The 24,857-nt window shown below is 44.0% G+C and overlaps 1 protein-coding gene across 7 annotated transcripts in view; it reads left to right on the top strand.

The window, feature by feature from the left end:
• Positions 1-22,387, top strand: part of APLP2 (amyloid beta precursor like protein 2) — a 46,832-nt gene extending 24,445 nt beyond the window's left edge. Inside the window, exons 4-18 of one of the 7 annotated variants that reach the window (XM_039721860.1) lie at positions 2,481-2,593; positions 4,189-4,358; positions 5,218-5,438; positions 7,024-7,191; positions 9,142-9,257; positions 9,846-9,920; positions 11,071-11,229; positions 11,675-11,803; positions 14,394-14,493; positions 15,030-15,200; positions 15,765-15,800; positions 18,496-18,563; positions 19,410-19,484; positions 19,957-20,112; positions 20,859-22,387. In XM_039721860.1, coding sequence (XP_039577794.1) covers positions 2,481-2,593; positions 4,189-4,358; positions 5,218-5,438; positions 7,024-7,191; positions 9,142-9,257; positions 9,846-9,920; positions 11,071-11,229; positions 11,675-11,803; positions 14,394-14,493; positions 15,030-15,200; positions 15,765-15,800; positions 18,496-18,563; positions 19,410-19,484; positions 19,957-20,112; positions 20,859-20,960 — 1,859 coding nt within the window. In that variant the 3' untranslated portion in view covers positions 20,961-22,387. Of the gene's footprint in view, positions 1-2,480; positions 2,594-4,188; positions 4,359-5,217; positions 5,439-7,023; positions 7,192-9,141; positions 9,258-9,845; positions 9,921-11,070; positions 11,230-11,674; positions 11,804-14,393; positions 14,494-15,029; positions 15,201-15,764; positions 15,801-18,495; positions 18,579-19,409; positions 19,485-19,956; positions 20,113-20,858 lie in introns of all 7 variants that reach the window. The other 6 variants (XM_039721859.1, XM_039721858.1, XM_039721865.1 and 3 more) reach the window with 6 other exon arrangements.
• The last annotated feature ends 2,470 nt before the right edge of the window (positions 22,388-24,857 follow it).

The following is a 24,857-nucleotide window of genomic DNA, read 5'->3' as shown; positions in this document are numbered from 1 at the left end:
AGATCATGAGGATCTTCTTATGATCATCTCCTGCTCATAAGGAGAACTTCTGATGGAAGTAAGGATGAAAAGCAAGATCCCTGGATTTATAAGGAGTCATCTCTTTTAGAAAGAATTGTTCCCCAAGCCTATTCTCCAGCTGAAAAATAAGCTGATTTTACTGACACTGCCCTGAAATTTGATCAGCATTAAATTATTTATTCACGTTTTTCATTAGTGTATTTCACAGTGTTCATGATTTGCAGGCTCCAGCTTGTGAGGCAGCTTTGGTTTTCAGATCTGAGTTGCATGTCTGGTGTCCATGTCTATAAAATCTGTCATCAGGACTCCACAAATTACTTGTTGCTAATGGATGATGCATTTCTCTGGGATTATAGTCAAACTATGGGTTTTTGTTCCCTTTCTTAGTTGTGTTTTCCTTGATGCATTAATACACAGGGGACCTTGAGGTAAGATCCTGTCACCATACCCTATTTAATCTTCCCTGCCCCCCCAACAAGGAAAACTCCTTTGTATTTCACAAGTCAAGAGAAGAACCCATGAATCTTCTGCCTTTAGCTCCCAGAACTGAGTCCCTTGGTTTTAAAGTTTGCTCAGTTTTACTTTTCTTTCCAGAAACCTTTCTTGATAGAGTAGGATGAATTATTAACTCAGCAATCTAACTGGCCTGTTTTGAGATGAGAAAATGGGGAAAATACAATCTCTCTTTTAGTTTAAAATGTAAGTAATTGCAAAGGGATGATGAAGGTAATTGGAATTCATTGTCTTCAGTTATTAGGTAATCGAACTCCAAACTATTTAACTTCTCTGTACTTTGTAGATGTATCCATGATTGTTTAGTATGAACAGTAAGGAGCTGCAAAAAAATTGGTTATGCAAACAATATTTAAAATATATTTTGAAAAGATGGTGTGAAAGATTGGTTTGACAAAGAATTCTGCTTTGTGGAAAAGTCTTTTCTGAAAGTCTTTTCCTGTGAGAAAAGTCTTTGACTTAAAAGCTTTTCTCCAGTTTTAACAAACAGCTCCTAAAGCTGCTGGTCATGTGTACAGGGAATGCTGCTTTGAAACTCTTGGGCTGAAGATCTTTTCCTGGTCTTCTCAGAGTATCTAGCTCTCTCCTTATTTTACGATTAATGAATGCAGCATTTGAATCTGCAAGAAAGAGAGAAAAACCTCAGCTTGGAGGAAATTTCATGTTTGGATTCCAGTGGCAGTGTTTGCTGGGACTTTTGGGTAATAATAGGACGTGATGCTTATTTAGTTCTGATCTGTAATTCATATGTGTTGGTACCAAGCTGAACCATGATGGACATTTAAGCTAAATAGCTTTTAAGTCCAACTGAAGTAGAGTCTGTACAGCAGAGAGATCTCTCCCATCTTCCACAAAAGCAAAAGTCTGGGTTTGGAACAAGGATTGTGCCAAAGCTTCCTCATGCTAGTGAGGTTGTGGTCATCTAGATACTGGAATGCAATATATTTGCTGACTCTCAGCAAATTTAGGCTGTGTAGTTTTTTTGTAGTTTATTTTGCAGCTCTCTGTGTTTTGGTTAGGGTAGTGAATGTGCTGCAGTTGATCTTGAATTAAAACATCTGGAAAAAAAAAACAAAACAAAATCAAACAAGACTTGCTCAGATACTGAAAACATAGATAACACTCTTAGCATATAAAAATTTCCAGGCTGTTACAGCAGCAGACAGCATGAAGGAACTTTGGTATGATGCAGCTCATTTGAAAATAGGTGATTCAGTAGTTTGAAACTTCTTAGTGCAGACACAGTCGTCTCAAAGATTTGGGTGAAATATCTTCAGTCAATCCTTTCATGGAAGAACAACTGTGTGTTAACTTGCGCTGTAAACTCTGCATTCACTTCAGTTTTTGGGGTCAGCAGGATCACCCCATGCTCATCATTTTACCTTGGACTCTCTCAGGCTTTATTTTCCTTTTAGATGCTCATAAATAATATTTAGAGCTGGTGTGACTTGTTGCATTTAAGACTATACCAAACCCTCAAGCACATTGTCGTGGCTTAATATAGTTTGGATTTTAGTTAAGGAAAAATCCACGAGCTACGGAAGTGATTCCATGTAAGGACCTTGCCAGCTTCCTTTGGACCCAAGAGAGCCAATCATCTGGCTAGTCTTGAGTATTGACACCCTGTCAAACCACTTAAGAGATCTGAGTGTGCCTTTGTGAAATCGCACTTAAAACCAGACAAGCCCCGGAAAAAACTCTTGTTTCTGGCTTTTAAGCAGGTAACTGGAGCTGCGCAGGGCAAGACCCCATTTTGCATTAATAGTTGTGTTGGCCAAGAAACTTGGCTTGGCAAGCAGAAATGGCTGCACTTAAATTGGTGTTTCTGCCTGGTTCTTCTGAAACCTCTACACACATGCACAGAGTGCGCTTTTGGGGAGTTCCAGGAGGCTTTATTTGCTGTTGGAAGCTAGACTAATATGAACTGTGGCCCTTGTGTTTTTCAGTGGGTGAATTTGTAAGTGATGTCCTCTTGGTACCCGAGAAGTGCCGGTTCTTCCACAAGGAGCGCATGGATGTGTGTGAAAGCCACCAGCACTGGCACACTGTGGCAAAGGAGGTAATGGAGCCACTGGGACAGGAGTGTTTATTCTGGTTCTCTCATTGGAGCATAGCAGTATTTCTGTCTATATTGCTGTTCCCATGTTCCTGTCAATGAACTGAGGCAGATAGCAAGAAAACAAAAAATTGAAAGTATTCAAGTGACTTAAAAAACCTGTGTTGTTATTTAGTTATTCTTAATGAAAAGCTGTCCTAAATAGCTTATCCATATCACAGAGTTAGGAATTGAAATCATCTCTCTGGGATGCTGGGATACTGCTTTTACTGCTTTAACCAATGGTTCATCCCTCTTTTTTTTCTTTTTTTTTTTTCCAGGGAGATACAATGGGCATGGGATAGTTCCTATTTTTCTTGCACATTTTACTTTAATGTACCTTCTGCTGCTGGGGATTTGGTTGGGAGGGCTTGCCTGGGAACAATCTGAATTTTGTTGGGACTGATTAGTAGAGGTTTTATATAAGAGATGGATTATATTCTCAGAATAAATCTAGCCCATGGTTTTGGTGGGGGGGTGGGGGTGGGATGGTGTTTGTTTTTTTTTTTTAATCTGACTAGCTAAACTGTTGAAAAAGCTCTGCACTCCCATTTGAAGCTGGGATAATAAAAACAAGATCATGACAGAATGTGCACTTGTCCATTTTGTAAAAGTAACAATTGCAGAAACAGCAACACAAAGACCAGTTGTTAACCGGATGACGTTAAGGATGCTCCACCTAAAATTCCTTTTTCTTTAAAATCATGTCAGCAAAAATCCGTCTAAATAAAGGTGTACTAGAGGAATTGTCTTTTAATTGAGGTTAAACTTGTTAATGTCTAGAAAACTGAAAAATCATTTACTTGAAATGTAGTTGGAGAACTTTTCCAGCAATATTTGGCTCATTTAAAATTGGTGCTGTAACAAAGCAAAGCACAAAAGGGTTCTGATAGGTATAATAAAGCTTTTCTTCATTCTTCTCCAGGCACCTTTAAGGCAAGTATTTCCTTTGCTTAGGAGAAGTGCATAGACATAATGTCTAAACCTACTTTACATTTGACTTTTTCCTGAATTATCTGATTGATTTTCATCTTAGAGCATGGTAAAATAATCTTGACACAAAGTCCATTAGAGTAATTATTCACTTGCTACCATGTAAAGTTTAATAGATAAAGTTTAATGAAGTGGCCAGCCCAGAAAAGAAAACCCTTTCTGGTTCTTTCAAGTGTTCTCCCTTGAGTTGGCACAAAATGTTTAGGTTTTTTTCCCTGAGCTTTGCTGGGTTGACAAACAATCAATTGTTGGGGCTGGGGTGTGAAATATTAACACCAGGAAGTACTGGGTGTTTCTGAATCTGGGACTTCTGTGGGGTTTTTTTGTGTTTTGTTGTGTTTTGGATTTTTTGGGGATTTTTTTTTGGGGGGGGGGGGGGGGGTGGTTTGGGGTTTTTTTTTTTGCACTACAAGTTTCCACTCTCCTTTGATGTTCAGATTTAGGTCATATGTTGCTGGTTTTGCTGTAAAACTTCAACCATTCTTGAGATCTCTGATAAGCAAACTTGAGCTTTATCCAAAGGAAGAGCATGATGCTGAACTGATGTGAATGGGCTCCCCTTTCAGGCCTGTCTGACAGAAGGGATGATCCTGCACAGCTATGGGATGCTGCTGCCCTGCGGAGTGGACCAGTTTCACGGAACAGAATATGTCTGCTGTCCTCAGACTAAGGTTGTGGATGAGGCTCTGTCCAAAGAGGAAGAGGATGAGGATGAAGACTATGACCTTTACAAGAGGTAGAGTTCTTACTGGTGTAGATGTTGACAGCTTTGCACATGAAGCTGCTGCTTGGGAATATTTCACACAGCAACTCCCTTGTAGTGAGGATTGAGCAAATTTCTGTGCTTCTGAGTTTCCTAAAGAACTGTCCTAAGCCTGAAGAGGACAAATGACTTTGCAGTTCCCCTTTTACTGGAGGAGCTAAACACCCCCTCTCCTTTCATACCTGCAGAGAGTTGGGGTCATTCAGCCTTGAGAAGAGAAGGCTCCAGGGAGAGCTTAGACCCCCTTCCAGTGCCTAAACAGGCTCCAAGAGAGCTGGAGAGAGTTTTTGGACAAGAGCCTACAGGGGCAGGACAAGGGGGCATGGCTTCACCCTGCCAGAGGGGAGCATTAGATGGGATACTGGGAAGGAATTCTTCCCTGTTAGGATGGTAAGGCCCTTGCCCAGGCTGCCCAGAGCAGCTGTGGCTGCCCCATCCCTGGCCAGGTTGGATGGGTCTTTGAGCAACCTGCGATAGTGGAAGGTGTTGCTGCCCAGGGGAGGGGATGGAACAAGATGGGCTTAAAGATCCTTCCCAACCCAAACCACTCTGGGATTCTACAGTAGGAACCTGACTCAAGGTTAGACTTTCACTTATTAAAAAATGGAAAGAGGGTGCATGAAGCCAGAGCCATGGAGAAACTCTGCCTGCAGTAGCAGGAGTGTCTGTAAAAAGGGATGTCCACTTGCTGTGAGTGATAGGCTAATTAATAGTTAGTACACTTATTTTTCCCATTTCTGGTGTTTCTAGAACAGATGGAAAGATTCACTTTTCAGGTACATTGAAGTGGTTAGTCTTAACCTTACTCCCTAATTTATCTGTTTCCCTCCAGTGAGTTCCCTACAGAGGCAGGTGTAGAAGACTTCACAGGAACAGCTGTGGAGGAAGATGAGGATGATGATGATGATGAAGGGGAAGAGGAGGAGGACGTGGTGGAAGACCGTGATTACTATTATGACAGCTACAAGGCTGATGACTACAATGAAGAGACCCCCACAGAGCCCAGCAGTGACAAGGCTATGGCTGAAAAAGAAGTGAGCAGTGACATGAAATGTAAGACATATTCCAGTCCACAGGCCTTCTGCTCCCTTGAGATCATTCCTTTAGTGATGGGGTTTTGTTCAAGTCAGTAAGTGCTACTTAGGAGTTTTATTTGCCAAATAAGTTAGCAAACAGTGGAGAGCTGATGATGCTTGTTTCAAGTGTTGAAATTAACTCTCTAGAGCATGGGCCATATGTTTCCAGATAAACAGCAGTTTTGCTGGCAGGAAGCCCAGTCTGTGGCATGTTGAGCAAGCACCTCATGGAGGTGCAGTGATGAGTCAGAAAAGCTATATCTGCAATTTTGGAAAATCTTAAAGGGACATTTGGGGTGCACTGTAAACTTAAAATCTGGTGGTTTATACCAGCTTAAAATGAGGAAGCTGAAAGTGGTGAGCCATGCTCTGCAGATACGCTGTCCGGTCATTTAAAGGTGAGGAACATCCTTGGTGCTGCCTTTGCAAAATACTTCTCTTCCACAAAAGAAAGTCAGCCAGTACAACTGCTCCAACTTTAGTATATGTTAAGATAGACTTTCTGCAGTAGCATAATCTACTGTGCTGGTGGCAACTTTTGTTGAGTGGTACGTGCCTTTGCAGAGGGTTCATGGTGTGATGCCTCAGCATTATGTGATGTCCTACACTTTGCATGTAGAAGTGTCTGCAGAGGAGGGAGGAGCGGAGAGGGAATGAAATTAAATTAGCTACAGATCACTGAATCATTGCCAGCAGTTCTCGCATCTTTTTGGTAAAATGCCAGCATGCTGCAGATAATTTTCCTTGCTGAAACAAGGCTTAGCTCATGTGTACAGGGCTGCTGCAGATCTGCAGGTTTTGTAAGAGGCTTGGAGGAATATGATTGGGGTGTCTGTTTTGGGGGTATACAGGGTTTTTTTTTTCCCTGAAGTACCATGAACAGTTGCTAATTTATCCATTATATCTGCTCTCTTGCCTCAAAACAGCCCAGTTGCTGTTGCTGACTCACCATGAAGCATTCCACGTGCCATGGCTACATGGAGTTTTAATATTTGGTCCGTAGATGTTTCAGACCTTAAAACCTCAGTGTCTGAGGCTGGCATGGAGATCAATCCCTTTGTTTCGCCACCTTTTTCACTTACTTCTATACCTGCCCTGTAAGATGTGGAGTGTCTGTCCAGGCAGAGTGCAGTGAACTGGACATCCTTTGATGCTTTAAGTGTCCCTAGTTGACTGGCTTTTCATGCTGCTGGTTTTATAGAGTGGAGGGTCTTTCACTGAGGCAGCTGGGGCATAATGCTGTGACATCAGCAGAACAGATTCCTGTTGTCCCAGCCCCTGGCCTTGGAGAAATCTCTCACAGATGAGAGCTCCATGTAGAGACAGAGTGAGGTGCTTGGCTATCTTCAGAGCACTGCGTGCAGGCATCTCCCAGCTTGTGATAGATGCACTGGAATGTTAAACCCCCCAAAACTGACAGAAGCCCTTGGGTTGGTGCAGTAGCAATGCTGAGGCCAGTGCCTCAGAGGAAGGTGTGAAGTAGAGCCACCTCTGCATCATGTAAATCGCTTAGCAAGGGCTGTGCTCCTCACCAGCTCATGTTCTCACCCATCTCCACACAGCTGTCTGCTCCCAGGAGGCCATGACAGGGCCCTGCCGGGCTGTGATGCCTCGTTGGTACTTCGATCCTAACAAGAGAAAATGCATTCGCTTTATATATGGAGGCTGCGGAGGCAACAGGAACAATTTTGAGTCAGAGGAGTATTGTATGGCTGTGTGTAAAAAGATGAGTAAGTCCTGCCTCCCACTGGCCTTTTGCAGCTGGCCACTGTCTGTCTAGCATGTGGTGTCTCCTCCTTCCCTTGGGCAATAGAGGATCCATCTGTAGCTTAATCCTTTGGTTCTGGTGTCTGTCCCTTTGCAGCAGTCTCCTCCTGTCTCCACTTCCCTAGGTCTGTAGGGTGATTGTTCCTTGGGAAAGTGCCCCTCACCATATGCTGTCTGTACTCCCTGGTGACTTGCAGCTATGCTGAGGGCTCAGCTGTCCTCTTCCAGATTTATAGCAGGGACCAGGGGCTGTCTCTGACCTCTTGCCTAACTGGCTTTTTATTCAAAATATCTGTAAGGAAACTTTGCTTTTTCCAGTCGTGTTACCATGCGTATGTTTGACAGTAGGTCCTGAAAAGCAGGCTACTGTTCTCCTGGTAGTAGGCATTTTCTTGCTATTTTAATTTTGGAAAATACCATACCAGTAGTATAGGAGTGATATTCCCATTTTCAGCTTGGTATGAAATACAAATCACAACTCAATCTGTGTTTTTGAGTGCTTAAGGTTTTTGGCACCAGTTTCTGGCTTTTATGTCAGATGATAAAACTACCAAAAACATTTTAACCTCCTTATTAATCTTATTATTGAACTCCAGCACTTCCACTTCAGCTACCATTAAAGCTTTTGAAAGGCTTTTTTGTGTTATCTGGGGCTTGGCAGCCTGAGTGTACAGCCATAATCCTGTTTACAAAATGTGTTTCATGCAAGTGCTTTAGGTTGGGCTGATCTAACTGAAGCAGTGAAAGAAAAGATGTGGATGTCAGGAGGTTTTTGTACAAAAGATTGTCCTGTTAGAGAAGGATTTGGGGCTGGGAAGAGAGTTCTGGGTCCAAGTCTGGTTCAGAAATGCCAGGAGCAGGGCCAGAATATGGGACGGATATGACATTGTCCCTTGCACACAACAATAGTGCCTGTGTTGTATATTGTCATCATTTCCCCCTAGTTAGAGGGAAGGTCGATGGGTGCAGTGCATGCTGAACTCTTACTCAGTGCTCCTGCTGAAGTGCCAGGTAATTTTTTTCTGAACATGTTGTCTTTGATGACATGTTGGAGGTTTTCCACCTGAATAACTAATATGGATGACAGGTTGCCTTAACTGTCCCTTTGTGCCTTTCCTCTGGTGAAGGGTGACAACAGAGTGCATCATGTTTGTCACAGATCTTTCAGAAAAGCTCTGGGATGTGTAGTTCCTAAAACCATAGCATAGGAGCACTGTCAGCACTTTGTGAACTGCAGTGTATGGAATACAGAGCCCCTGATGTGGATTCTGTAACTGCTTGTTTATGAAGTTTATCAGTTCTGAAACTTCGTTTTTCCCCTTGTTGAATTTGGATGTCTTGAAGTTACAAACCATCCAGTGTAGGGACAAGTCACTTTGTCACACTGAGTCTCCTTCTGTTGCTGTCTTGTCTGATATCATTGCCTGTAAGTCCTGCATCATGCATCTGGGAGGGAAGGTAGGTTTGAAGTGTAAAATACTGGTTTTGTGCAGATTTATTGTCAAACTCCCTAATCATATTAGTGATGTCTGGAGCCAGCTTGTCAGCGAACAGCTAATGTACAGAATGTCACTTAAACCATCCACAGCCAATGTGGAAGGGAAGGGAAAAGTAGTTCTTTATCCTGTCATGCCAGGCACTGTGTTTCTGGAGCTGAGTGCTGCTCTCCTCAGCACTGCACAGGCCAAACAGTGCTGGGAGCTGTGGTCACTGCTGCCATTTAGGCTGATGGTGCTGATGTTGGACAGAAAATTGGCACTGTAGAGATTCCAAAATGGGCTTTGGAAGGTGGTGGTCCAGTAGGCTCAGCTTGCCAGACTATTAATTAGGCAGGCATGAAGATTCCTCTCCTTGCACTCTGCAGTCCAGGATTGTGGGTTTCTGACCCTGCTTACTCTTCCCTCTTCACACAGTGCCAACTGATGATGTGGATGTCTACTTCGAAACCCCTGCTGATGACAATGAGCATGCTCGCTTCCAGAAGGCCAAGGAGCAGCTGGAGGTCAGGCACCACAACCGCATGGACCGGGTGAGTGTCAGCCTTCAGGCTTTGTGCTCTGGGGTTGTTAGTGTGTCAGGCTGCTGCCCCTGTTTTACTGGAAAAATTGGTGGAAGTGACTTGTTTTCCAGTTTCCAGCCTTCTGCGTGTTTCTTTCAGTATGACCACACTGTGGGAGTCAGATTTGTCTCCAGTGTTGGGAGAGAGAAATTACATTAGATGCTGGGAAGAAATTCTTTATTCAGAGGGTGCTGAAGCCCTGGCACAGGTTTCTTGGAGAGGTGGTGGATTCCCCATACCTGGAAGTGTTTAAGACCAGGTTGGGCAGAGCTTGGAGCCATCTGGCCTAGTAGAAGGTGTTCCTGCCCATGGCAGGGGGTGGAACAGGATGAGCCTTCCAGCTCATCTTGGATGTCCCTTGCAGCCTAAACCCTTCTGGGATTCTGTGAAGCTTGACTTGTTACTCAGAGGGATTAAGTGCTAGGCTTAAACCCCACAACAGCTCTTTTGTGTCTTCAAAACCCAGCCAGGCTGTGCTAGGATCTGCCTGTGAAGGTGAATCAGCTCATAAGTGTAAATTTGTGTTTTGTTCATGTGTTCTGTCCTTTTCCTGGCCAGGTGAAAAAGGAGTGGGAGGAAGCAGAGCACCAGGCTGTTAATCTCCCAAAGGCAGAAAGGCAGACTCTGATCCAGGTAAGAGTGGAAGGACCTAAAGGGGAAAGTTACTGAGAGAGATGGCAATATTCAGAGCTAAAAGACAACTGAGATGCAAGAACAGCCTTCCTGCTCTGTCAACAGCTGCCTTTTAGAGGAGTGTTGATTCAATTGTTTGCTTGGAGATGATCTGATACCATGCCAGGTCCTTTCCTACACACACTAGTAGAAAGTGATCTTGCTCCTCAAGCGTAGCAACAGTGGAGCCAAATTGTAATTTCAGACCTTTGGCCTGTTTTGCACTAACACTGGCCTCAGAGCCTGGTTCAGAGTCAGCTCTGGCTCTCAGGGCACACATTTCCTGCTTGGCCAGACTTAATGAAAACAGCTTAGACAGCAGATATAGCTGATTTGCTGCCAAAATGCTAATCTTGTGCCTTATGAGAAGAGTTCAGTTGGACTGTGAAGTTAATGAGAGATTGCAGTGTGGGATCATTAGGGGAAGGCTCTTCTGGCAGTGACAGCTCTGTGAATTTCTCTCATACCAATATGCAACAAAGTGATTGACTCCAGCTTTTAAGCCCATTTTGGATTTTATCCTGGAACACTGTTTTCTTTCTGCATTTTTTAATATAAGTCATTGTTTGGAACTATGTACAAATGCAAAAGTTTGTCATTATCTCTGTTGAAACATAACACTTAGTGGACTATTCTGGTTGGTTTGGAGATGAGGGTTATGACCTTTCTAAAAGAATAGAGAGATTTGATCTGAAGACATGCTGATGAAAAATTCGCTATGCAATACCTTTGTAAACTTCTGCAAATTCAAATTAATGGCTCCAGGCTGGAGGGATCAATCCTGTTTTCATATTGCAGGGTTGAGGGAAAGAATTAATATTGTGTCAGTTCTTCATTACAGCCTGAATCTCCCATCCCCAGCATGGTCTTTATGTGCAGGGTCCTTTTCACTTTTCAGACCTTTGAAATGGCTTGTGAAGGAAGTTTAGAAGGCAGATTATCACTACTTGAATTTGCAGAGATGAAATTTGCATCAGCATTTTTCCATGCCTTTCTCTCCTGACTGTAAATGGGTTGGATATAGAGTTTTACAGTCTTTGTTAGTTCTGAGGAGTTTCAGATGGTGTTGATTACACAGTGCATTTCACACAGATTATTTTCTTTGTTCTAGCACTTCCAGGCCATGGTAAAATCTCTAGAGAAAGAAGCAGCAAGTGAGAAGCAGCAGCTGGTGGAGACTCACCTGGCTCGTGTGGAAGCCATGCTGAATGATCGCCGTCGCATCGCCCTGGAGAACTACCTGGCTGCCCTGCAGGCTGACCCACCACGTGTGAGTTTCTTCCCAACATATTTTTCTAGTAGGATAACATTGGGTAGGATGGCAGGTGGGAGTGTCTTGGTGAGAAGATTGCCTGTGACTTGCAGAAACTGGGAATTGGTTCCTAGGAAAGCTGCTTCATTGTGGAAATTGGTGCTGCAGACTTAGCAGTGGGTCTCTAATTGACTCCCACTCCTTCCTGCCTGGGGAAAAAAAACCTCTGCTTTGTTTGTTGTCCATAAGGCACAGTTCATAAGGTGTGATGTTCTGAGTCATACAGACTTAAAATTACGTGTTCTGAATCAAACAGGCTTAATTAAAAAAAAAAATCTGAGGGGCGAGCGTAGGTGATAGATCTGTCCAGCACCAAAGTAGGCTCACAACTTAAGTGCTGTTTTCAGCTGTGGATTTGGGTTGATACCAGTGGTTTGACCTATTCCCTGCTCCTGTCCTGCAGCCCCACCGCATCCTGCAGGCCCTGAAGCGCTATGTCCGTGCTGAGAACAAGGACAGGCTGCACACCATCCGCCACTACCAGCACGTCCTGGCAGTGGATCCGGAGAAGGCCGCGCAGATGAAATCCCAGGTACGAGGGGGTTTCTGTCAAGGGAAACTATCGTTGCCCAGCCCTGGGGCTGTTGGAGGCTCTGGAAGATGTGTACTACATGTGTTTTTGGGTACTACAGCAGCTTCATCCTTGTGGAGCTCTCCCTCGCTCCTGTGCTTACTTCCTGTCACCAGACATGCTCACTGCTTGGTTTTCCTTGGTGCCTGAGTCGGTGTTGAAGCTCTGTTTTATACATTGTTGGTCACAGTGGCAAGTTGAGGGGTTTAGACCTAGGTCAGCATCAGTTCTATGTTGGCTTTTATCAAGCACCCCAGAAATTTATTTGCTGGGGACTTGGTTTTCTTGAACAGGCTTCCTCATTTCTTTCAAGTGTCTGTGTGTTTCTTTCCTTAGCCTTGGTCTTCATAGTGCCTTTTTTTGGCATTTGTGGGAATTCTCTTGTGCCTCTGCAGTGTTATTTGGAAACCTGGTTTCCAAAGCACAAATCATAACCCTTTGCAAGTAGTTGATCAATGTTGGTAGCTTTATCAGAAACTCTGTTTTGATGGGTTTATGTTGTACCATTTGTAAGAGAAAATCCATTCATTATGGAAGTGATTCTCTGTGTGGACTGCTAACAGCTTGCTCAGGACCCAAGAGAGCCAATCAGCTGGCTAGTCTTGAGTATTGACACCCTGTCAAACCACTTAAGAGATCTGAGTGTGCCTTTGTGAAATCGCACTTAAAAACAAACAAACCCTGGAAAAAACCTCTTGTTTCTGGCTTTTAAGCAGGTAACTGGAGCTGCGCAGGGCAAGACCCCATTTTGCTGCGGGGCCGGGCTGGGCCTTGCTCTGCTGCAGCGCGGTCGGGCCACTCCACCATTATACTGTATTTTACTTCTGAACAGCCTGAAGATCCTTTTTCTTCTGCTGGGTAGCATATGTGAATATGTTCCTTCAGACCTGGCTTTTGTATTTATATGAGTACTTGCAGATACTCTGGAATTATTTTGGTACTTGTTTTCACTTGTTTTAAAATAGTGGAAGGTGTGCTGGAAGGCCAATTGAAAATTCAGGTCAAGAATGGTCTGTTAACACTGAAAGATCTGTTTGGAAGGATGTGCCCTTTCTTAGGTTATGAGAGAACTCACTGTCCTTTTTTCAGCTTTAGGAATGTTTTCCTAGTCCCAGTTTGTGGCTGGTATGCTGCTTTGGAGTGTCTTTGAATTCTGCAATGCACAAAAGATAAGCAAGGCGAAGAAAGAATGGAGAGCTGCAGGGAGACAGTGCAGTGGAGCTCATCTAGTGCTGCCAAGAGGAAGAAATGAGCACTGAGGAAAAAAGCATAAAAAACTGTATAACCAGGAGGTGGAAATATCTTGGGTTAAGGGTAGGACAGGGTCTAGCCTGTTGCTATCACTTCTGGTGAGGGGCAGAGTGGTGTCAAAATGATTTTCCAGAAGCAAACCTCACTATGAGGTGGCAGATTCTGTGGGTTCTACCTTGTTTCAGGGTGATGGCGCTACACGTTCACCTCATGTCTCCTGGTCTCCCAGTGCTGCACGTCCCCAGGAGGAGTGATGGCAACTGTGATGGTGCTTGGCTCTCCATGTGGAATTCATGGTCACATTTTCAGAGACGTGTCAAGCACAGCCTGGCCCAGCACTTTGTTCTGCTGCTGCCACAGCCCAGGAGAGAGTGTGTGAACTGTGTTCTTAAGCTAAACCCTAAACAGTTCTTAATTCATTCTGAAGGCTGCAGTGTCAACAAATCGACATGCGAGGGATGTGGGTGGTACAGTTCAATTTCCATTCACTTTACTTTTCACATGCACTTTTAAGCTCCTCAGTCGATTTCTTGGATTGACAAGCTGCCACATGCAGAATTAAGTTATTTTCATCCTTGCTCTTAAAGGTCAGGAATGCATCAGACTGTGAAACAGGTCCATCTGACACTAGCTTTTTGCAATGTTTGGGCATCTGCATAAATGTTTTCCTTGCTCTCCTTGATCCCTGATTATGCAGCACCCTCTTCAGGTCAGGCCTGACTTCACCGCTGGATTTAATGTGCTTAGGAGGAGTGATTTGAGCTTGCCCAGAGCTTGAATGTATTTCTCAAAGGAAGGGAGACCGCTGCTGCCAATGAGTGGGTGTAGGAAAATGTCATGCCACAGTTGGTTTGAAAGGCACCTTTGTTCTGAAACCAGAGGTGATAAAATATCCTGTCTACTCCTTTTGCCTATATCTTTTCTAGCAGTCAGGAATAATAATCCATTTTAATAAAGCTGCTACAGGAGATGAATTATGACTGTGTTGGGCATATGGGAAATACCAGCTTTGGTGGCATTTTAGTGTTTGCAGTGGAGAGCTGATTACAATGAGAGTCAGCTGAATCCTCTCTTACTCCCAACATTTCCCAAACTCCTGAGAGCACTGTCTACAGATAGCCAGTTCCAGTGAAGTGTGAGAGCGTTGGTCAGAGAATTGGACTGGATGGATCTGTGTCCCCTATTGCCTGTCATGGCAGATCCACCAGTAATAGATATTTTATTGAGGAAGGAAAAGAACTGGTACTGTGAGGTGACTGACAGTGTTTGCTTACTCCAACACACTCTTTTACATCTGCAGGTGATGACACATCTTCATGTGATTGAGGAACGGATGAATCAAAGCTTGTCTCTGCTCTACAAGGTGCCATATGTGGCTGAAGAAATCCAGGATGAGATTGGTGAGTGTGAATGCCAGCCCCTTTGCTGCTGTGTTAAGACTCCCAAGTTTTTATATCCAATGAGCTCCCTAAAGATTGCTCTCTCCTTTGAGGGGGTGCCCTCAACAACAAGCCCTTGGGCTAGGGCTCAGGGCAGATACTGTCTGGATGTTACAAAATAGCCAGTTAGAATAGCTTGTTCCAAGAATTTTCACTGTCCATTTAAGAAAAAGTCAACAATGTTCAGAATAGCAAAGCTGTCTCTCTAAGGGAGATGAAAAAGATTCATAAACCCAGATGCTTTCTCACTGTATAGGTTAGTCCCATCTTGCCAAAACCTCTTGCCACATCAAACTTCTTGGCCCTTATTTGAATGCGTTTCTAACCAATGCCTTTACTGAGAATTCCAGATGAAATACGCAAGATAAAATAACCTGGCAGCCCTGAGAGCAGTGTTCCCCTGCAGTCCTGCCTCAGCCTGGTTCAGACCATCTGCCCTTCTCTGTTGCTGCCAGGTTTCATGTAGCCTATGTAATAATTCCTTTTATTTCTTTCAGATGAGCTGCTTCAGGAGCAGCGTGCCGACATGGATCAGTTCACATCCTCCATTTCTGAGTCCCAGGTGGATGTCAGAGTGAGCTCTGAGGAGAGTGAAGAAATTCCCCTGGATGGCAAACCTTTCCACCCGTTCCAGGTGAAAACCTTCCCAGCCTTGCCTGAAAGTGAAGGTATGTGGAACTGAGCCCTGGGTTCACTGGTGGTTTTCCTTAGACAGTAGGTTCATCTGGAACAGAGAAAGCTCCAATCCTTTTGGGTGATGTAAAGCCATTACCCTGACAGGACCCCTCACTCACTGGAGAAGCAGTGCTGCCAGTTATGTCTGCTGAGCTGTTCTAATTATTTTCTGATTCTTCTCTTCGTAAAATTGTCCTCTCTTTTCATTTTGCAGTGAATGTTAAGTTTTTACAGTGCATCTTGACTCTGGAATTTCAGTCTTTAACAAAACCATTCTTGTGTAGTATTAAATCTTCGTGCCTGTGACCTGTTGAAGGGCTGAAGGAATTCCCTTTTTTTTTAAATATGTATGTCTATTTTTTTGTATCATTGGATGTTGACAGCTGGTGGGTGCGTGTGTATTTATTTTAAAAATGCTTGAACAGAGTCCTGAGCATAAAGCTGTAGACTAAAAGCTTTTCCCAGGGTCTGAGTCAGAAATCATGCACAAGCCTTTTTTCCTTTCTCTCTTAATCTCCTTTCTCTGCTATTTTTGTTTTTGTTTTCCCTCCTGCTAGATCCTCAGCCGGATTTGTACCATCCAATGAAAAAAGGTTGGTTCTAAGCTGCTCCCTCACAGTGCTTTTGATCACTCTCCTACTTCCTCAGTGTGTCTGGTAGCTTCATTTTAGTTCCATACTCACCTTGATTTTCATTTCCCTGCTTTCACTTAGATCAGTCATGTTCAGTTTTGCTTGTTTAGGCCTAGTGTTAAAGAAGCCAGCTAGTCTGAGCATCCAGTTGTGTGTGTGTGTTCCTCTGTGATGGGCTCACAAGGGTCTTGAAGTGCCTGGAGTGGGTCTTTGCCCTTGGGGAAGGTGGCCTTAGCCAGTGTCTGCAGTGGTGCTTTGCATCTCTCCATTTGTGACACTTCTCAGATTAAGCCCTGCTGTGTTGGTGGGGAATAGTCCAGCGGCTCTTCTGCCTCCTGTGGATCCTGTCCTTGATGCCCCATGACACCACTAAACAGGAAATGAGTGTTCTTCAGGACAGTCTAAATGTCCTTACGGAGTGCAGCTAGTATGGGACAGATAAATCAGGAGATTCCTCCTCCATGTTTGTGGTTTCCTCGGTATCACCTTCTCACACATAGCATCTCTCCATACCAGCAAAGTGTGTGTGATTTTCCATTTCTCCCTTAACTCAGGATTAATTCTGCAGTAGCGCAGTGCCTGGTTAAAAAGCAGCTTTAAGAGCAGCATAGAAATACTAGCATTAAATAATGTCCCTGTTAATGATATGAAAACAGGGAAGAATCAGTGGAAAAGGGAGGCTCTTGAAGAGTAGTGCTGCATGAGCTGTGTGTGGAGTAAACCCAGTGATTTAATCTGCCTTTGGTTCCAAATATATTGTGTAGATTTCAAAGGAGAGTAAAAGATTTTGGTAATAACCATTTCATGTGAGCACATGTGGTTTTGTAAAACAGTGAAAGCCAAATAGCTTGAAACTATTCTCATTATCCAGATTTCTCTGCAAATCTAAGTCACCTTCATCCCTGATGTGGAACAGTGTACAATGTGCTGACTGCTCTGGCAAGAATTGGGACATACTTTAGTTTGATATTTTATTTATTCAATTTTTGAACAACTGCTCTGTTGCCTTGAGGATGATAAACTTGTGCTAGTTCTCCCTGTCTGGGTCTGATGACCTGGGGACAGCAATTGTCCTACACTTGTTCCTCCTCTCCCTTCCCTTTTCATTGAATTGCTCAAGGGATTTGAGGGAGTATTGGGTTGCTGGGGTAGGGGGTGGATTTTGTGCAGGTGTGTGTTTTGAGGTTTTTTTCCCCTGTGAACTATATAATATAAACTGTGCCTTTCAGCTACATAGGACTGGGTCTTTTACTTGGTACTGCACACTGAGACAAATAGTAGAGCTCAGTGCAGCAGCTGGACTCTCAGCCCTGGAGACTGTGCTGGGTTGGCTACTGAGGCTGGAATAAAGGCCAAAAGCTGATACAGTAGTTCTGTACAAACTATTTGTGGCTGGTTTCTCCTGAAAATCCCAATCATTGACTTCCATAATAACATAACCTGCTTTAGCAGTTGAGAGAAGTCAGACTGGCACTCTTGGCCGTGCTTTGAATCTGATTACTGCCTCCAAAGAAAAATGTGATGCACTAAAACCTGAGATGCTTCATAGTGAAATGGTATTTCTGTGGCATTTTCAGGCAATACAAACTTATCAATGTAAAAACTTGCCTTGAAGCTAAGTAGCCTGTCCTTGCATCTCATCAAAGCAAATGCTGCCAATTCCAGCAGCAGTTGACATGTCTTGGGTACCTTGCAAGCTCAGCGGTTTCTGCAGAGTGGGGGGTTCACAGTCACCAGCAAAGCCTGAAGTGCTGTAGTAGAATTTTCCCCATGTCATTGGAAAGATCCAGGTTTGAGGCTTCACTGTCCTGCTTTTGCACTAGGGCATCACAGGTCATTACATTGTCCCCACCACAAGTGGAACATTGGTGTTCTCCTAACATGCCATGTTATGTCAGGGCAGTTTGCATCAGACTCTCTTACTGATCTGATCTATTTATAAATGCTTTGGATCAAAACAGTTTATGCAGAGCCTTCTGTTAATTGATATTCTTCTCTTGAGCCAGTGCTGGTTCCAGCCTGGAAATGGGGTAGTAGCGTTCTGGTACAAAGGCTGGTGTAGTTCTCTGCTCCTCCCTTGTTCCAGGATTTACTGGTTTTGGGCTTGTGCCAGGTATGGGACAGCAGCTCATTACAGAGCCATGCTGGGTGACCTTGGAATTCTCATTCCAATTCCTTAAGCACTTGCTGATGTGCCTGATTCCAGCAGAATGGGCAATGTTTGAAAGCATTCCCTGTGTGCTGGCTCTTGGCAGATAGATGTGTGTCCACTCTGTCCAGGGTCACAGAGGGGTGTTGGTGACCTGGCGTGACACCTGCAGCCATTACTGGACTCTCACTGTGTGTTGTGCCTTGTCTGGAGCCATCTAACAGAAGCACTTAGCTGTGCGGTTTGTCTGAATTGACACCTCAGCCTGATTTTGGTGATGAGTCGTGTCTGTTCCTCTCATTGCCACTTCATTTCCCCTCATTAACAGCCCTCCTAATCACTTGTCACTGTAGCTTGTGAGCTGCCATCTGACACAGCAGCATGAGGACAGGTTAATAACAGCGGTCTGTGCAGTTAAACACACGATCCATGGCAGCTCCACAGAGTAGGTGACCCTTCCAAAATGTTCCTAACGGCTGATGGGCTCTCCTTGCTCTTTTGGTGCAGGTTCTGGCATGACTGAGCTGGACGGGCTGATTGGTGCTGAAGAAAAAGTGATTAACAGCAAGAACAAGGTGGATGAAAATGTGGTGAGCTCTCCACCTTTATTTTGTGAAGCTAAACCTGCTGTGGACACTAATTAATAGCAGTGGCTTGTTTCCATGTCTCATTCCAGCTCATAGAATGTCAGTGTTCATTATCCATATGGTGTGGGGGAGTCAGTTTGGTGACTATTGTAGGCTCTTAATACTGATTAGCATCAGAAGGGTGGGAGGGAAAGGGAAGGAGAGAGCTTCAGATCTTTGGCAGTCTGATTCTGAGAACTCTCAGATTTAGGAGCGCTTTTCCCAAGCAGAGACCCTTTGGTGTCCCTTTATTTTCACTAGGTAGCTCACTGTCTGAACACCAAATGCTGGTGTGTTTCATCTGTGTTCCCACTTTTTTTTTCATGGCAAGCAAGGCCTCTGAAGGTGAGCAACCCAGCTGGAGTTGTCTCTATCCACAGTGTTAAGCATTCTCTAGGTTCTAGTGACAGCCACTTTGCCTCAGTTCCATGGGCTTAAAAAATTAAGAAGTCAGCTTTTGAATTTCCTTTCAATACTGTTTTAAAGCCACAGGTCAGATCTTACATAACAGAAATGCTGGGTCCAAAATTAGCACCTATTTTTTCTTTTTTTTTTTTTCTTTGGGGCTTTAGTTTGAGATTTAGTTTGAGTCTGGAGGTAACTAGTTGTAATACTATCTCTGGTGGCTGTATAAGAGTTGGAGAACATTCCATGCTGTTGAGAGCAAATGGGAGATGGTAAGTGATCCTGAGCCTTTGCAAATGTTCATTAATGGTCTCATGTCTGTCTTCCTCTTCCTTGTCCTCCTTGTTTTGTGTGGATCCTTCCATAAAACACTTCTGTGGCTGTTTTTAGGTAATTGATGAAACCCTTGATGTGAAGGAGATGATTTTCAACGCAGAGCGTGTTGGAGGGCTGGTGGATGAGCCGGTACGTTTGTGGCTGCTGAATCCAGGGACTGGCAAATTTCTAATGCTGGATTTTGATGACCATTTTTACCGAATTCAGGGTTTGGTGCCTGGATGCCTGGGGGCTCATGCAGAGTGAAACACAATACAGCCCTTCTGCATAAAGATGTAAATAGTGAACACACATTAGATATTAATTTGACTCCTGCAAAAGTGTTGTGTGGGGTAGGGAAGTGATGTGGGCCAGTGTCTGTCCTGAGCTAAGTGGGGAAAGAATTTTGCATTGGTTATCCTTTTGATGGAATATTTAGAAGTGTGAAATATTTAAGGGTGGAATACTTAGGGAGGATATATATATACACACTGTCTGGTGTATAATCAGTTGCATCTCAATACCACAGATGGTCAAAGACCTTACTAGTGGCCATGGTTGTGTTCAGCAGTGCATCTCTCTTACTGCTCTTCCTCAAACTGCTCTGTTTTCTTCCCTCCAGGATAATGACAACTCCCTCCGTGATGACTTTGGCTTCAGCAGCAGTGCCCTTATTGGGCTGTTGGTGATTGCTGTTGCCATAGCTACTGTTATAGTCATCAGCTTGGTGATGCTGAGGAAGAGGCAGTATGGGACCATCAGCCATGGAATTGTGGAGGTGAGAAACAGCTCCATAACTGAGGATGAAAATAGTCAGTGTTGAATCACATGTGTGTGGGGGTAGAGAATGGCAAGAGCTGCCAGGCCATGGAGAGTTCTGTTTCTGGCTGGGTGGGAATTAACTCTGTCCCTACTGACACCGTCATTGCTCGTTCCTTAGTGCGCAGGTGCCAGTCCCAGGTGTGCTGTGCTGGCACCTGCCACTCCAGAGTTGCATTTGCTTATCACTAGGATTCACTTAGGCTTCCCTGGCTGGCTCAGGGTAGGATTTAGCAGTAAATGAACTTTTCAGGCAGTATCTTAAGCAGGGCAGTCAGTCAATGCATAGCAATTTGTCCTCCTGGCTAATTGACAATTATGATGATGTGATTGGCGAAATGCTGAAGGGCAGCTCCTTCTTCTTTGGACATTTCTATAACAACGGAGCACAGAGAAAGCTGCTTTTCCCATTGCCCCACCCATGCAGGACATCATAACAACCTCTTCAATGAGAGAAGTGGGTCCCTGATTTGCAGTGTTGGCTGAGCAATGACAGATTTGTGAAAGCATCCCCATAGGGGATTGGGTGGGCAGGAGGCATCAGCTCCTGAACAAGCAATTGTATTAAACAAATTACCTTTTGCAGCTGACCTTTTTTTCCATTTACTGCTCACCATGGTATTCACTCAGTGTTTGTTGCCTCTTGTTCTGTGGAATCAATCCTGGAAGTGTCTCCTTGACCAGTATCATGTGTTTTTTTCAAAGGTTGACCCGATGCTCACCCCTGAGGAACGGCATCTGAGCAAGATGCAAAACCATGGCTACGAGAATCCCACTTACAAATACCTGGAGCAGATGCAGATATAAAAGAGATGAAGATGGAATAGCCCCAGTGGGAGAAGGTGTGGGGCAAAGGGCCAAAGTGGTCCAGTGTTTTGGATCAACTACTGACCAACAGTTGCTTCAAGAGGACTTCATCTTACATTCAGAACTCCTGGATCATTAAGACTATAATTACTACTGTAGAGTTGCAATTTCCATTCTTTAAAATGGGTGAAGAAATGATAATATAACAATATGATATATAAATCTCCTTAAATGGGAAAAATGGATCTATTGCAGATATTTGACTGAGATGTAGTTTTCTTTTTTTTTTAATAATCTGAAAAATACCAGTTCTGTTGTACTGTTGTCTGATACAAGCTCTATATCTATAAAAATGGGAAACATTAATTTTTATTTCTGATAGACCACCTGTATATTGAGGATCGTTTGTACCAGCCCACCTTCAAAAAAGGGGACAGTTGTGGCTCTTTGGTCATTCTGGCTTTTGTATATAAAGCATTTTTTTTCCTTCTTTTTTTTTTTTTTTGTGAATTTCACTGGGAGTTGCAAAGAGATTAATTTAGGGATAGGAGCTACTACAGCATAAGCAAGGAAGCAATTGGGAATGGTAACTAACAAAATTCCTTATAATGAGACAAAAAAAGAAAAAAAGGAAAAAAAACCCCATCTTCATACGCCAGTGGTATGCACCCTGCTGCTTAGCAGCTCGGGCTCTAGGAATCAAGACTCCCTGGAGGCAAGGAGTTAAAAGGCTTCTAGCATCTCTGTTTATAGTTATTCTAGTAGAATGTTAGAACATGGTTTGTGCATACTTGGGTGTGCACATTCCCCTTTGAGATTCAGTTCTGCTCTAGAGTTGGAAGTTCTGGTATTGAATTGAAATCCTCTGTTCTCAGCCAGTTTCCTTCAGTACTCACCTGGCATTAACGCCCCCTCTTGCTACTACTTTCTAATTTCCCCAGCTCTCCTGCCTCACCAACATGGTAAGTAGTTAAGAGCTGCAGGTTTTTGAGCCTTTGCATCTCTCTGGATGATGTTGGGCCAGAAATGACAAATCACTGCAATAACTGGGACCTTGGGAGCTGATGAACATAGAGAGAGATCTCTTAACTGGGAATGGAAGAGAGTGACATGTTGGGAAAGGGATGCTGCCTGCTTTAAGGGAAATAGGATGCATAGGCCCCAAGAAGACCAAAAGGGGCATTGTTCCACTCTCCATCATTATGTCTTTGTAATGCTTGTATAGTTGGTGTTAATGCTCACGGCTTTTTTAAATCTGGGGGTTCTGGTAACCTGTGGTGTATTTTTTCTATTTTTCCTGTGATTTTATTTTTTCTTCCCCTTTCCGTGTTTCTTCCCACTATGCACAGATTTACCTGCAAACTCCTTAGTGTGGTCTGTGGGGAATGTACAAAGTTTAAACACATCAATAAACACTTTAACTTCCAGATTGCTTCTTCTCTTTATTCATGGGCTTGCTCTAATTCCCCCTTTTTCCACCATGTCCTGCCAAACTCACAAAACCTTTCCCTGACGGTGAGAAAGACTGTACAGGTACTGATGTATAACCGTGCCTGGAGTCTTTTGTGGTATTCCCAGATCCTGATGACCTTTGTGGAGAGGAGGAGGCAGGATACTAAACCAATGGCTGGACCCTGAGTAACGTTAAAGTAGCTGCTGGAGAGCAGGTCAGGGAGAGCTTGGACTGGGCCTGCCTCTGGCTGCTTTTGAAAGATCCAGAGGATGGTTCTCCCCATTCCCAGGATGCAGGCTCTTGGCACAGGCTGTGGGAGCAAACAGAGCCAAGGCTCTCTGTGGTGACAAGCTGTTCTGTCCCTCGCCATCCACCTGCACTTCCCTGAGAGCCACAGGGACCCTGTGTTGGCTTCATGCTCAAAGCCTGTGACATCCACGGGCCTCAGGAATGGGGCTGGGCAGAAGGACAGCAGGAAATCTTAAAATTCCTAGATACAAGGGCATGGAAAAAGACTTCACAGTGACGCAGTTTCTGTCTTTGCTTCTGGTGGATGGCCAGATCTGAAGTAATGCAAGTCATAGAGCCCAGGGCAGGAATCAGCTAATTGAGGTTAGTGCTCACTCTATCACTGCTACTGTTTTATGAGGGGAAATAACTGGTTTAAGTCTCTCTTCCAGAACACCTAAAACTAACAGCCTGTAAAGCTCAAAGCTATTTCTGGTGTCATTCCTCTCTATTCTTATTTGAGGTATGACCTCAAGCACATATTCCTGCTCTCTCATCTCAGTGAAATGTCCTAAGAGTCGCTGTCTCTTGAATGTAATTTTAGAGGTCAGTAGACAGAATTAATTTTCCTCCATATTGTTCTGTGCAGTTCCCAATAGGTCTGGAGGAAGAGAGGGAGAGGAGGAAATAAGAACATTTAGCAATTTGGAACAGGAAACACTTGTGTGTCTTGTTTCTCCTTAAACATGGGATTCTTGGTTCCACTGAAACCTCCATATTCTGGCTAAATTATTCAGACACCGAGGAAAGAGCAGATGCTGTCCTAGAAAATGCCGTCTGTTGGCTTGTCACAACTACTTGGGAAAGAGTTTTGATTTTAGATTAAATGTAATTTAAATGATACCAAAGCATATCTGCAGCCCAATGCCATTCTCGGACTGCACCCTCAGGTAGGGTGACCTGCAAGTGAAACAAATTATGGAGGCTGCAGACTGAATTCCAGAATTGAATTTGGGTATGAGATTTTGCTTTTGATAAATTCTATTAGTCATGCAAAATAAATGCATCAGGCTGGAATCAAAGTCTATTAGTTCCATGCTTTGGCACAGACTGCCAAGCACTTGGGATTGATTCCTTAGGATGGACTTTGACCACAGCTTCTGAAAAGTCATGCTGAAACTTAGCTGCTTGAAGCTGGATGCTAAGGCATGTCCCAAGTGCTCCTGGTATCAGCTGTGCAAGCAGAGGAGCTGATCCCAGCAGAAGCAATGAGGTAGTTTGAGAAAATATCAGCAGTTTCATGGCAACAAGATGTTTAAAATTAATGATTCAGAGCACAGTGGAGCAGTTGGTTGGGGGAAGACTTGCAGCATGTAGAGAGCTGAAAGATTTTCAACAGAAAAATTTTCTCATTTTCAACAGAAAAACTGTTTTTAAAGAAAAAGTGCTTCAAGAGGAGCAGCATAGCTCTCTGGTAAGAATGTTTGAGAAGGGTCTTTGGGAATGATGAGCAGAGGAAGTGCTGTTTGTCTCCCGTCTCCTGAAGCTGTTTGTAGCCCTCCTGCAAGGGCAGAGTGATAAACGTCGGTACATCAGGACTGTGATGTGCACAGGAACAAGTGGATGGAACGTGGGTGGATTGATTTTTACCAGCCTTACTTGTCTCTGATGTGCAGAGCAACACTTGTGTGAAGTGTAGTTTTGATCATTCAGCTCTGGCCCACAGTAAGAGATTAAAGGTGCTCACGATAAGCTCAAGCAGGGGGTGCTGCAGTGCCTGGAACCTTTCTCTGTTGCCCCATCAAAAGGTGACATTCACCTTTTGGAGCACATAAACCCTCCTAACCCTTTGACCTGGTGTGTTTCAGATAGATGTTTGAGAGCTGCAAGTCTTAAGGTGAGGTGTCCTTTTGGTCCACCCTGAGTGGTGCTTAAAGTTGGTGCCACCACACAGGAATTTGTTTGGGTCTCCAGAGCCTGTACAACTCAAGTCAGTGGCTTCGGGGCTTTGTTGTGGTGAAAAAGGCTGCCAGATATGCACAGTGAGGCACAACAGTGATGAGCCAGAAAAAGACTGTTTTTATAGGACAAAGTAAGAGGGAAAGTAAGGATGAGTGAGCTGCTCTTGCTTTCAGGTCTCAGTGGGACCGCATGCAAGTCACCTGGCTGTGATCCTTAGCAACACTGTAGAATGGAAGACTCAAGCAGCAGGCTCA

The sequence above is a fragment of the Passer montanus genome, unplaced genomic scaffold (genome assembly GCF_014805655.1).
Source record: "Passer montanus isolate IOZ18808 unplaced genomic scaffold, ASM1480565v1 scaffold47, whole genome shotgun sequence".
Lineage (NCBI taxonomy): Eukaryota > Metazoa > Chordata > Aves > Passeriformes > Passeridae > Passer > Passer montanus.
This window is presented reverse-complemented; position numbering and strand designations above follow the sequence as displayed.